Source organism: Colletes gigas, unplaced genomic scaffold (genome assembly GCF_013123115.1).
Source record: "Colletes gigas isolate AHSC1104 unplaced genomic scaffold, ASM1312311v1 Colletes_gigas_Sc00009, whole genome shotgun sequence".
In the NCBI taxonomy this organism is placed as follows: domain Eukaryota; kingdom Metazoa; phylum Arthropoda; class Insecta; order Hymenoptera; family Colletidae; genus Colletes; species Colletes gigas.
The window spans coordinates 5,460,576-5,475,663 of NW_025106638.1; the positions used below are offsets into that span (position 1 = coordinate 5,460,576).

At 32.5% G+C, this 15,088-nt stretch overlaps 1 protein-coding gene across 2 annotated transcripts in view; it reads left to right on the plus strand.

Annotated features, from left to right (window-relative positions):
• LOC122397271 (long-chain fatty acid transport protein 4-like) overlaps positions 1-14,461 on the plus strand; it is a 28,187-nt gene extending 13,726 nt beyond the window's left edge. For both annotated transcript variants that reach the window (XM_043396354.1, XM_043396355.1), the window contains exons 3-11: positions 5,314-5,464; positions 5,948-6,185; positions 7,308-7,533; positions 11,091-11,289; positions 12,015-12,207; positions 12,288-12,434; positions 13,073-13,210; positions 13,360-13,517; positions 13,768-14,461. In XM_043396354.1, the coding sequence (XP_043252289.1) occupies positions 5,314-5,464; positions 5,948-6,185; positions 7,308-7,533; positions 11,091-11,289; positions 12,015-12,207; positions 12,288-12,434; positions 13,073-13,210; positions 13,360-13,517; positions 13,768-14,076 (1,759 nt within the window). In that variant the 3' untranslated portion in view covers positions 14,077-14,461. The remainder of the gene's footprint in view (positions 1-5,313; positions 5,465-5,947; positions 6,186-7,307; positions 7,534-11,090; positions 11,290-12,014; positions 12,208-12,287; positions 12,435-13,072; positions 13,211-13,359; positions 13,518-13,767) is intronic.
• The last annotated feature ends 627 nt before the right edge of the window (positions 14,462-15,088 follow it).

Consider the following 15,088-nt stretch of genomic DNA (forward strand, 5'->3'; position numbering starts at 1 on the left):
AACGATTTTAGAATTGTAATTAATAATGTGAATTCATAACTTATGAAGTATGCATACACATGGAAAATTATATATGCAATATATTATTTATATGATAGACGTTAATCAGTTAAGCACAAATTAATAATTAAAAGATTCAAAGTAAGCCAATGTTGAATTGGACGGAGTCAAAGAAAAGTCCAGTAGTTCGAGGGATAACGTCGATTTGGTACAAATTATCAGTGAGATATGGATTATCAGGCATGCACAGTATGCATACACGAAGTATGCTATTTGTTTTCAGCGATACGAAATCATTTTTCAGATATTAAACAAATATATTTGTTTTGTTATCAATGATAATACGTTTAAGTATGTTTAATCCTTATGGAAGACGTCTTTATCGAGTATCGAGCGTCGTAGATTTTCCTCCGAACAGAGTACACTTTATTGTACATATTGTAATTTTTATATGATAAAAAGAGAAATTCTATTGTGCGTGTTGTATTGACCTTTTGATGAATATTCGTCTAAAATTTTAAATATATATTGACCTTTCGCCAACACTATTCTTATAAAATCATAATATAATGCAAATAGGGTGACGATGACGTAATAGCATTTATTAACAATACATTGAATAATGATTTTATAAGAGCAGCCCCTCGAGCCATCCGCAAGTCAACGTACTATACACGATTGAAATACGAAAACATTGAAAAATTGAAAAATTTGTTCCCCTTAACAATAACAAAAAAAATAACTTGACAGTTGATGTATTATTAACGAAGATTAATTTTGCACAAAGCAGAAAATAGTTTTGCTGTATAATCTACACTGTATTTTATATATTTTATACGCGTTTTATATTTGTATGTATTTAGCAAATATTTCCTGCATGTTATAAACACATAAATTATTTTATCGTCAAACATTCATGTTCACGATGTAATTGGTTTAAATGTAATATCGAATTTCTGATAAGCGTACAAAGATATCATCCGCTGGACAGATACAGTTACTAATGGAAGATACCAGCCTCTTTGTGCGTGTAGCGACAATAGTTTATCTCTAGGTCATGGAAGACACAGTACTTACGACTTTGGTACCCATTCATGAGTTATGTATCATGTATGTATACATGTATGTATAAATACGTATGTACTTGATGTCTAGACTCTTTAATTATCGTCGCCTAAAAATAGAACACATAATAATAAATATTATTTAAATTGCTATTAAACAAAATCACTAAACGACAAAGTATTAATAAGATGTATTTATTTTATAAAAGATCTAACAGATTATAAGGAGTGATTATATTGTAAACCTTTAAAAAAATTAATCCTCTTTTTTCTTACATTTTTTTTAAGAACACTTATGTTCTTAATGTGTGCAAATTTTATCGTTTTCTAGTGTAGAATTATATTCTTCGCCAACCTGTTCGCATCGATTGCCCCGGAAACCGCTCGATTTTTATACGACAATCTTTTTTCGATGCAACAGTAACAGATTGAAATGAGTCACTTCTTGTAATATTATTTGAATTGATAATTTCATATGTTCAGTCCAGTTTTTGCGGACGTGCAACGCAATTCTCAAGAATTGAGCTTTCCTTCCAAAGTTCACTGGTGATATCACCGTAACGCATGAACACTGTTATTAATAAATCGTTATTTAGTCTACTTATCTTTGACAAACAAGTCTGAAGAAACTTCACCATTTTCTTATTTTCTGAGCCTTGTGTCTAATGCACACTGAGCGACATTAATTGCGTTGCAACAAGTTCTTACGCGTATTTTCTAACGAATACGTTTTTACGGACCTCTCTTTCCACCTCATTGCACGAAACGTCTCTTAAAATGAGAAAGCTGATCGTTTTGTGTCCTGTCCCCTTGTGACTGGGCAAAGGGTAAAGTACATATGACGATCTTTGGGTCAAAATGTTATCAAATGCCTCGATACTATAACGATAAGAGTTGCAACGCAGAAGAACACTTAATGAACCATGCATCGTCGTTGACGTTTGCGTACAAGCAGTTTTTCATTCTTGATATTATTCATAATTTTACCAAACCCACAACACGTTGACCAAATTCGTAAAATATACTATAAGAATTTTTTATTTTCAAGCAATTTAACAAAAATTTTATTTTAAGATTCTTAATTTAAAATTTATTGCATTTTTTTTTTATTTTAGCTGTTGAAAATGAAGTTAGTTATATTGAAAGACATGTATCGTCAACTGTTGCGGAAAAAATGCAATTATTTTTTGGCTAATTGGATAGAGTATATTTTTTGGAAGTTTTTTTATTTCGATGAATTTTTCCAGCAGCATAATATAATGACATAAATTTATAATTTGTTTCTAAGGTTTATACAAATCTGTAGTTTAACATAAACAAGAGAACTTTTTATTTTCAAGCAATTTAACAAAAATTTTATTCCAAGATGCTGCTCGATTTAAAATTTGTTGCACTTTTTTTTTTGATTCGATCAGAATTTATGGACCCTATTGATATTAATTTTTCTTAACATCTCATAATAAGAATTAATTCTTTTAGCTGTTGAAAATGAATTTAGTTGTATTGAAGGGCATGTATCGTCAACTGTTGGGTGAAAAATGCAATTATTTTTTTACTAATCGGAGTATATTTTTTGGAAGTTCTTTTTATTTCGATGAATTTTTGGGGGAACATAATATAGTGACACACCATTGACCTACGCGTTTAGAGTGCGGGGAAGAAACTAGGTGTAAGAGAACATGTGGAAACGGATTGTCTATTATCAGACACAGCCCGTAACCTATATCACGAGGACTATACATATTACGAGAACATACCTCTGCAACCTTTCGTGCGTGTATTATTTTAAAAGTTGTTCCCGGTAAAAATATTTCGCCACGAACCTTGCAAACAAATTTACAATTGTTACTGTTTATAGTACCAAAGAAAACTCCAACATAGAATCGAAACAAATTATAAATTTATTTATGCAAAACTAAAGATTTTTATAAACCTTACAAACATATTTACAATTGTTACTGTTTATAGTGCCAAAGAAAACTCCGACATAGAATCGAAAAAAATTATAAATTTATTTATGTAAAACTAAAGATTTTTATAAACCTTACAAACAAATGTAAGATTGTTACTGTTTAGAGTACCGAATAAGGAGAAACGTATAAAAAATTACAAGTTTATGTAAGACTAGGGATTTTTTAATTGTTACCATATAGCTTACATTAAAGGATACACAGAACTAGGTACGATCGACCTGTATACCTAAAGTACGAGAACGAAGTAAGGTGTAAGAGCGTAAGGGAAAACGGATGTCTATTGTCAGACGCGTCTTGCGACATTTATCAGGGAAACTACATATGTATACTTCTATAACCTCTTATTAAGTGGATTATTTTTGACATTGTTTTGAACACAAATTATTCAGACTAAAAAGAACTTTACAAACGTGTACAAGTTTAATAAGAACATCAATTTCTGATTGTTAAATTATATAAATCGCTACGCTGCTTTTGACCTTCTGCGACCTTGAAGATGTTATACATTCGTTTTCTAAAAGGTCTTTGAACGTTTTAGCATTCGATAAATTATTGTTATCAATATCAATATTCGCAAAAATTTATTTATAACAAAGATAGGAGAATATTATACATTTTGCTTTTTTTAACTGTTGTTATTTACTGATATTTATTGTAATTCAATTGTGCATACCGATTGTTTAAGATAATTTTTCATTGAATTGTTTCCAATTGTTCTCTGTGTCCGTTGCATTTACAATAAAGATAAAAATTAAGCCTCATGTGCTATCAAATTTTGTTGACAGATTATCACTGATATTAATGCATATGAATTTGATTGAAAACAATGTAGATATTTTAACAAATTTCTTTCATGTTTTTTTAAATTTAAACGACACACGTTTGTAAATATTTACCACATTTTTTACCTCGTTATTTTTCAAAAGTAATCCAATGTATGTTTGGACTTATTTTCTTCAGAAAAGCACGACCATTCATACTGTATCCATGAAATCATAATCGAAAATATACAAATGATATTTTTTACGCATAATTTTATACGCAATATTATTGTGTTAAGAATTTAATAAAATATCGTATCAGAAATTTGCTTTTCGAGGGTTATGTAGTGTAAAAATATTAATCAAATGTTCAAATAATCCTACTTCCAGTTAGGCGAGTTACACTCGCTATTAAAGTTCTAGCCATTAGCAGTATTTATTACGACTTTGTAATTGCGTGTCGATTGAATAATTAATGTTTCCTAATCCTATGCAGCGTACAGATGTTACGTAAATAAATTTTTCTTCTCCATTTTCAAATGTTGTCATTTTAATTGACGAATGACTCATCTTAACGCATTCTCTATCGCTCTCGATTGTGAGCTGCCGGACGCAGATAATCCGAGACTCACTCGCTGCTGCTCTATATCGCTCACTTTCAGTGTATGTATTTCGTTTATTCTCCTCGTCAGCCGCTACATGCAAGGTGCGTTTTCAACTCGATACAAAAACAAACGACAGTGTTTGAAACGAAAACGCTGACCTGCCCGGATATGTGAAACTGGCCGGGCTCGATTCGAATTCACTTAACCGGGTGAAGCAGAATCCCTATTTAAGCAATCTATACTTTCCGTCAGGATGTAAAGAACAACTAAAAAAAATTTTATTTCTATTGAGCAAGGATAGTAGCAGTTACAGGGAAATCACAATCACACAATTTTGAATTTTATATTAAAGGTTATTATTATTAATTATATTAAAGTGTTTTCTGATCGAAACAAAAGCAAACAACAGTGTTTGAAACGAAAACGCTGACCTGCCCGGATAAGTGAAAGTGACCGGGCTCGATTCGAATTCACTTAACCGGGTGAAGCAGAAGCCCTATTTAAACAATCTATACTTTCCGTCAGGATGTAAAGAACAACTAAAAAAATTTTATTTCTATTAAGCAAGCATAGTAGTAGTTACAGGGAAATCACAAACACACAATTATTGAATTTGATATTAAAGGTATGTTTTCTGATCGAAACAAAAGCAAACGACAGTGTTTGAAACGAAAACGCTGACCTGCCCGGATAAGTGAAAGTGACCGGGCTCGATTCGAATTCACTTAACCGGGTGAAGCGAAGCCCTATTTAAGCAATCTATACTTTCCGTCAGGACGTAAAGAACAACTAAAAACAATTTTATCTCTATTAAGCAAGCATAGTAGTAATTACAGGGGAATCACAAACACACAAATTTGAATTTTATATTAAACGAATTAATTACATAAGTTAAAAATTTACATTCCAGATTCCTGTACCGTGCTATCAGAGCTGAGCTCGAGATGAAGGTGCAACGTCGAAACAACATGACCGTCGCGAAGGTTTTTAAGAAAAGAGTGGAGAGTGACCCGCACAAGCCTTGCTTCATTTTCGAGGATCGCGTTTGGACGAATTCTGACGTACGTTCATATCATATTAGCGGTACAATCGTCAGCTTTAACCCCTTAACGCTCATATTTTTCGGGTTAACCAAGAATAATCAGTTTTCTTTATTGGATTTGATTCTAAAAATGTGGTTTCCGTTAATTACAATGTTGTATCCAACGTATAATTTGAAGGAAAACAAATATTATCATCCCTTAAACCATTAGATTAAATAAATATCGTTTTTCAAAGCAGTCAGACTCGGGCATGAACGTTAAGGGGTTAAAAAAGACTACAACTATTCGTCTAGCATCTTCCTAAAAATCTAATTTTTTATTTTACAAATCTAATTTTTTATTTTACAAATCAAGAATATTTGTATTTCCCCCTTGAAATCGAAAAATTTTTATACGGAACGTTTCTCTTGAGGGTGCTTTATTTTTTTTTAATATTTTGATTGCAACGAACATCCTGTGATATTTTTATTGTAATTAACAAGCAGAAATTGTAACTTGCAGATCAACAGATATAGCAACCAGATAGCGTCCGTCTTTCAAAAAGCTGGATACGTTAAAGGGGACGCCGTAGCTTTGATGATGCCAAACAGGCCAGAGTACGCCGCTGTTTGGCTTGGCCTGGGTAAACTCGGTGTCGTTACAGCTCTAATCAACACAAATTTACGACTCCAGTCTTTGATCCATTGTCTCCGTATCGCTCAAGTCAAAAGTATTATTTACGTCGAGGAATACACGTCTGGTGAGTACAGAGACGAGTAAAATAATTATAGACACCGAGGGAAAAAATAGAGAGCGTTTACTGCAAGGAAGAATAGTCACCGTCATTCTTATGGAATCCAAATAAGTACTTGTTTGAAGATACCGTGTTTGCTGCGTTTTGTATCAACCGCCTCGCAGCCACGGTAAAACATCTCTTGAAAAAGAGTAATATTTATTAAACTCGTTTAAATATTATAAAACGTATAGAAGATGTTGCACGATTTTTTATAAATAGCTAAGATTATGTTAATATTTTAAAGACGGTTCACGGTATTTTGTATCGTATTAAAATTGCTAACTTATAAATAAAATAAATAATAACAGTGGTAGTTCTTAATTAGTGATTAATCGTGTGACGTCAACTAAACGTATTTTGAAGTAGAGGTCTATATTCTGTGCATAATTATTACGATCAGCAAAAAGCTAAATTGTGCCTCGTAACTCGGGAAGGTCACGGTTAAAGCGAAAAACAATTTACATACACCTTGTAACTAACTTAAAGTTCTGAAAAATTTCTCTTATTGAACTTTTTTGTAACTTCAATCATTTATGGACGGACACCCTGTACGCGTGTGTCATTGCGCATTGTACACGTGTATTTGTAGAAGATTTACAAGATCGAAGTCCCTAGTACGTAATAGGTAGTTCTATCGTCTATACAACGAACAAGTACTTGTTCTTCCATTTACGATAACCGGATCTCTAATTCTATAAGTGAATCTCTAATTTATAAGCGGACCTTTTCTGTAACACAAACGTACGATTAACCTGAAAATGCTAAAATTACATTGACGGAGCGTGACAAAAATCTGAGACAATTTTTAATTATTCACACAACGTGACTGAGTAAAAAATAATCTTGTCGTTTATAAAAAGAAGCGTTTAAAATATTTCGTTTAACAACCGTGCATCTCTCCGTAACTGTAAAGAATAACTTCGTACGAATGTAACTTGAACAAGCGAGAAACAAATATGGCGGCTACGAGAATTGAAAGTTCTGTCGCTCTTATTGTAGAACCCTATATTATAAAAAGCTCAGACCACCCTGTTAATTGCTAATAAAACGGTGGAAAATCGTGTAAAATGTCACGTCTGTTTTTAGCCATCGATGACATTAAGGACACAGTGCCCGGTATCGTGAGATACAAGGTGCTGAGTAAATCGAAAACGTGCGAAGACGGTGTGCACGATCTGAATAAACTCCTGTCGGAAGCCAGCATCGAGGAGCCGGTGGTGGACGTAGAACCCAGCTACAGAGACAGGCTGATGTACATTTACACAAGCGGCACCACCGGTTTGCCAAAAGTGGCGATAGTTCCCAACTCCAGGTAAAACGATTCATTTTCCAACTATGACGATGGATGTGTGCGTCTTTTAAGGAAACATTGCAAACCGTCGAATACCGATTTTTCTAAAACTTTGCGGAAGTATTAATTTACTCATTGACCCAACCTAAAAACTATTCCGTATTTCGTTACCGCCATCTTGTGGCTTTAAGAGAAATCTCTTTGACTCGCTTATTCTATAGATGCTTATACAGGGTGTTCGGCCCTGGGAAAAATTTTGATGAGGGATTTTAGGGGCTAAAATAAGACGAAAATCAAGAATACCAATTTGTTGATGGAGGCTTTGTTAAAAAGTTATTAACAATTAAATTCAAACATTTCAAATCGTTCTGGAAAAATTATTTTTGGTTGCGGGGGTCAATTATAATCATTTTTGGTGAATAGACATACCCCCGAAATCCTACCCACTTTCTAGAAAAAAAATTTCAAATCGTTTTGGAAAAATTATTTTCGGTTGCAGAGGTCAATTACAATCATTTTTGGTCATTACATATACCCCCGAAATCCTACACACTTTCGAGAAAAAAATTCAATACCGATGGAACTTTGAAGGTTAATAACTTTTTAACAAAGCCTCCATCAACAAATTGGTATTCTTGATTTTCGTCTTATTTTGGCTTCTAGAATCACCCATTAAAATTTTTCCCAAGGGTGGCTGAACACCCTGTATAACTTTTAAATTCCAAAAAGATATTAAAAATTGTTGCAAATCAAAGTCGTACTGCATCTGGAAATTTGTACATTATAAATGAAACGTTTATTTGTAATTTAAGTCATCTCTTTAACTCCCTCGTTTTATAGATACTTATGTAACCTCTAAATTGCAAAAAGATATTAAAGTTGTTGGAAATCAAAGTTGCACTGCATCTGGAAATTTGTACATTATAAATGAAACGTTTATTTGTAATTGTTTTTCATATCTTTTGTAATTTAAGTCATCTCTTTGACTCCCTCGTTTTATAGATAAGTACTTATGTAACCTCTAAATTGCAAAAAGATATTAAAGTTGTTGCAAATTAAAGTTGCACTGCATCTGGAAATTTGTACATTATAAATGAAACGTTTATTTGTAATTGTTTTCCATATCTTTTGTAATTTAAGAATCATAGAACCATAATCATAGAATCATAAATAAAATGGGCAATTCTGATGCAATGGGTGAATTTTTCACAAAGTAATAATAAATACGGCAGAAATTTTAGGTTCGATCAAGGTTGATCAACATTTCATGAAAATCGCATTTTAATAAAATAAAATAAATTTTAAGCCGCATTAACTACGCCATAAATGTTTTAGAAACGATGTGTCGAAAAGTATTGTGACGTATTTGTTTCTGTCAATTTAGAATGAATTTCAGCCACACGATGTGGTCAAGGTTCGAGAATTATTGGACACTATAACCAAGGATTTACTATAATCGTTAACACAAGAGTTGATTCATTATGTAAAAATATCGACCAGCATATGTAGGTCAGTTACGGACGATATGTTAAAACAATATTTCTGTAGAATGTTATACCCAGATTATATCCAGTTCGATAATTTTCGCGTACCTACGCATTTGCAATCGAATAGTTGACCGCACCTAGATAGACGAATATCATTTCCGCCATTTGCCACGGGGAAGCATATTTCCAATATTATTTCTTTCATCGCAACGTCATGAAAGTCTAATATTTTACATACATAGTACAGCAGTTTTTATCGAGGGTATACTTATTATAATACGTTGGAGTTTTTAAATTATCTTGAACGACTGTCGTTTAAACAAGCCTTCGGTTATTTTAAGCAGTGTACGTAAATAATTTCAACTGGGTCTTGAGACTATTTATCGTAGTTTCCTGTATTCGAATATTCGAACACTTCAAATATTTTCTAAATATATCGGATCAATCCCATAAGTCATGCCACAAGAAATTTCACCGCGTACCTTTCAAGAAATATCCTATGATGTAATATGAAACATACATTCAAAATATGTATAAAATGATATTTTCTATCGATAAAAAAGAAATAAAAAAACTAGTATCTTAATGAGAGCTCCTTAATGAGAAGTCCACGTGTAGATGACGTGGCAGATCAATATGTTGATCAATATTTTTAATATAAATGCAAAGTTAAAAAAGCAAAGCTGACTTTCAAATCACCTCTACGCTTTACTATACATTGTTGCCAGTATTACGTCCCCACTCGAAGCCATACGACTCTCGTAAGCAACACTTCTTTCTTTTATATACCAGAGATACCAAAGTAAATTACTTTTAATATGTTCTGTGATATGCATAATCGTGGCAAAATCAGGATTATATTTTTTTTGGAGAATTTTTATTTGACAAAAGAACCCTATACGATATAATAGCGTTAGTAAAATCTCGAGTAGGTAATAAAGTAGGTATAGCGAAACTACAGTCAGTCACGAAAGTCTTCGTACACCCCGTAAAATAGTAATTTTAAAGAAAATAAACAACAATTTCGTATAATATCATACTCATTTATTATTATGTATTAAACTAAAATGGATACTTCAATCATCAGATTCGAATGCTATAGTAGTAGAATGCTAATTAAAACTGCATTGAAAGAGGAATAGAAATAAATTCCGTCCGATTTTACAACTAAATTAGTCCATTCCATGCCAAGAAGATTAAAAACAGTTTTAGAGGTGAAAATAGGACCGACAAAATATTAATGTAACAAGAATTTACTAGATTTACTAGATGTACATACATATTTCGCTTTTTTTTTGTTGCATAAAATATTCGTAAAAAATAATACATTTTTATATAGGTTAATTAATAATATTGTACATATTAATAAGTAAACGTGATATTATTATATGAAATTGTTGCTTATTTTCTTTAAAACGACCGTTTTAGGGGGTGTAAACTTTCGTGACTTACTGTACGTAGGAGACAATGAACTTTTAGGCGACTGATATTTCCGCGAAATGTTATTTAAACTTTCATTTAGACATCGTCTCGTGGACGGAATGAATTATCTCCCTACCGAGCGTATAAATGATCTATAATCCTCTCAGGAAAGCCTTACGACTCGTCGAGAATGGGATTACAATGTAAATGTAGTGGGTTTATGCAAGGCTGCTTCCTGTCTAGCTGCATTACAACTATTTAGCTAATAAAATAAATGTAACTTTTTATCCACGACAACTTCGATCGCGATTTAAATTTAATTTCTTCACTACGATCGAACTGCTTCGAGGCACGAGTGAAAGGTGGTAAAACTGCTGAACGCGTTTACAGAATAAAACTAAAAAGGATCTAGTAACTATTACCGTCGACGTTCAAGAATTACCCGAGTTGTCTGAAGTGAATAAGAAAATAATAACTTACTAACGTAAATTCCAATAACGGGTATTAGAATTGCAGAGGAATGTAGTTGATTTCGTTGAGGCAAATTATGCTTCGTTGCTATTATAAAGGATATAATAAAATACGTAATCGTCGTATTTATAATTAAAATATGACATCTACGTTGCTAAGTAAGGAGGAACTAACGGGTATTGAATTCTTTGTTTCCAGATACTTGCTAGCTGTATTGCCATTTAACTTGCTAGGGTTGAAACCGGACGATATCTTATACAATCCAAATCCACTGTATCATACAGCCGGTGGTATATTAGGAGTAGGTTTCGCGATACTAAAAGGTATACCGACCGTCTTGAGGAGCAAGTTTTCAGTGACAGCTTATTGGACAGATTGCATCAAATATAAATGTACCGTAGGTGGCTTTACAATATCCATACACTTTACAGCGATTTCCAGGGCTGGATCAACCAGCAAGAAAAATAAGCATGTGCACAGGGCAGTATAGAGTTTTTCCAGTGATGCTTGCTGGCCCATAAAAATAACGAAGTATTGCTATACAATAATATATTTTTAATTTTGGAAATTAAATTAGTTTTGGAAGCAGCAGTCTGCCTCTTAATGTAGATATCGAGTACAGTACTTTTGATGTGCTGCAATGAAAAGTACTCTCATTTCATATTCAGCGTTTCTTAAGTATCAATGTCTTGTCAGTTAAGCAATTAAATGGTGTTTTGTTAGACTGTGATTAGGGCATTGGTAGGCATTGATCCAGTCCTGGTGATTTCACTTACAATTAGCACACTGTGTCTAAGCTTCGTATGAAAAGACCTCTATTTTACATTCTCGTGCACCCTGTATAATGAAGGAATAAGAAAATAAATAAAACATTTCATTATTGTGAACGTCTATTAGGTTGAATGGAAAATTCGTGCATTCTTATTCCAAATAAATTCAACGACAATGTTTTTGCAAAAAGTGATTTATTTAATCAATGAGGTGATTTCCATTAGTCTGTGTTATTTTCCCTCGCCGTTTCACGAGTTTCTTTTAATACCATTTTAATAAGATTCGTATATTTTTAAAGGACTGTTTTAATTTCTACATTTTCTTTTATCAATTTATAATTTTGTTGTCCAGGCAGCACAATATATTGGTGAGATGTGCCGTTACTTGCTCAATTCCCCGCCTCGGCCGGAAGACACTGCACACAGTTTGAGGCTCATGTTTGGAAATGGCATGAGACCACAGATATGGAGCGACTTCGCCGAACGCTTCAAGATCAATCGAATTACCGAATTCTACGGGTCGAGCGAAGGAAACGCTAATATCGGTGAGATTCAATGTTTCGGTGCTGCATTCACCATGCACGAGCAAAGTTTATTTATTTATTCATTTATTATTATTATTCAGTGAATTTGGATGGTCGAACCGGCGCTGTTGGCTTTGTACCACTAATTGTACCTAGGGTATTTCATCCTGTGGCAATCATTCGAGTAAATAACGACACGTACGAGCCAGTTAGGGGTCCAAATGGATTGTGCATAAGAGCAAATATAAGTAAGAATATAATATATTAATGTTAATATAATTTTGCTAACATAATTTTTTAATTCCCTAAATCAAATACAACTCAGCTTCAGAAGTTGCTATACTTGTTAGTAAACAGGGTGTTCGGCCACCCCTGGAAATAATTTTAATAGGAAATTCTAGAGGCCAAAATAAGACGAAAATCAAGAATACTAATTTGTTGTTGGAGGCTTCATTAAAAAGTTATTAACGTTTAAAGTTCCGCCTGAAGAATGGCAATCTGAGAACAGCTGCGTGCGCACGACAGTGGTTCTCTCTTAAAATTGTACCACTATTGTGCGCGCGCAGCTGTACACAGGTTGCCTATCTACAGGCGCAACTATAAACGTTCATAACTTTTTAACGAAGCCTCCAACGACAAATTAGTATTCTTGATTTTCGTATTATTTTGGCCTCTAGAATCTCCCATTAAAATTATTCCCAGGGGTGGCCGAACAATCTGTATATGAAAAAAATGGACATTATCACGTTGATACTTTATGAACCACATAGCCAATGAAAGCATAAAATCATTATTGAAATTTCGGTTCTTTGTTACTTTTATCATCTATGAAAATCATTAAGATATGTTATCTAATTCAAACAAATATATCTTTTTTATAATCTAGACGAACCAGGCATGCTAATAGGATTGATAAAAGAAGGAAATGCGTCGAGAGAGTTTAATGGATATTTAGACAGACAAGCGTCGGAAACGAAGATAATAGAAAATGTATTTGTTAAAGGCGATAAGGCCTTCTTAACTGGTAAGTAGTATTTGCATATAATAACTGAATTTGAAATGAAAATTAAAGACTATTATAACTTACCAAAGCGCAATACAACATTCTGTTTCGGGACGATTCTTCTTTTACGGTACGCGATTGTAAAATTATTTCTATGTTCCCGTTTTCAGGTGACATATTAATAGAAGACGAGTGCGGTTACATTTATTACAAAGACAGAGTGGGAGATACGTTTAAATGGAAAGGTGAAAATGTTTCTACTGCTGAAGTGGAAGGTATTCTAAGCAGCATTGCGGATCTTCGGGATGTTATCGTCTATGGGGTTCAGGTTTGTGCTTTTAGAAATTCGTCCTTCGTGCTTTAATTAGACACGCTTTTGTTAATTTTAGTTCTAGTTATTTTTTTACTGCGTATATGTATATTCTCAAAAATAGAACAATTATTTCGATGAATAGATTAATTAGATTATTAATTGTAAATACGCGCATTACATAGTAGAACTAAAATAAACTAATTGAAAAAATGAATAGATTAAAATTATAAAATTATTTACGAAATGATTGTTAACGTTATTTAAGGTACCTGGAATGGAAGGAAGAGCAGGTATGGCAGCGATTGTCGATCCAGATAGTCTGCTAGATTTCAAAGCCCTTGCGGAAGGCTTGGAAAAAACACTTCCGGCTTACGCGAGACCAATTTTCTTAAGAATCGTTAAGGAACTCGAAATAACAGGAACATTTAAATTAAAGAAGCTAGACCTTCAGAAGGAAGGCTTTGATCCAAATAAAATAAAAGACAAAGTGTACTTCCTATCTGGAAGCAAGGAGTACATCGAGATCACACCTGAACTTTACCAAGAGATCATATCCGGATCAAAGAAGTTCTAGTCGTTGTATTAATGCTTCATGAATAACTTCTAAGTGTTGAAAATATTTTTTAAAAGTTAGATGTATAATTTTTTTTATTACATGAACATGACTTTATGCACGCGCCATGTAGATACAACGCATAGGATTTTATAATATTACATGAACCATAGAGTTTAGGTAGAAGTTTTTGGATAATGTTATTTTTATGAAAGCTCAAGGGGAGCTTGTGTAGTAAGGAATTTCTGTCACGAAAAGCCAATTCGGTTTTGCCAATAGTCACATTAAAGCGAACGAATAAGGTGACATGTTCCTGTATATTTTATAAATATTCTGTACATTTTTAAACGTATGAATGAATGGCATTGTAGATAGAAACGTAGTCTAAATAAAACCATAAATAACATGTAACATTGATTTTCTACGATGTAACCTTATTTACAGAGCACGTGAAACCCTTTCATATCCATACATGGTAAATAAGAAATGAAATTTAACAAAATTTTATTCTCTGTGTGGTTATTAAGGTAAATAAATTAATAATGTTACATTTGCAATATTCAATTTAAAAAATATTATATTTACATTAAATGTAAATATTTATATTTAATTCATTTATTTCGATTCGCAATTGCTCCATTTATTCTTAGTCGAATTATCAATAGAATCAATTATGTAAGACATAAGATTATATAAATAGAATCTAAGCAATTTGAATAGACACTATAACGAAATATATTTTCAATGAAATTTAACCCAATAATCTATCAATTATTTTAGTATCGTTCAAGTAACAATATTTTCTGTTATTATCTATAAGTCAAATAATAAATAATTGTATGTCTATTAAAAAAATGAATAGTGTATTCAAGAAAATAAAATTTCCTTTTTACCTCTAAAACAATTGATAGATTATAATAGTTAACAGATTTATGTACTTACATACCGTATGTCTTTTACTTCATTAATATACTATGCTGTTATTATAGATTGCTTCTTACACTCGGTCCTAATAATGATGTAAATAGTCACT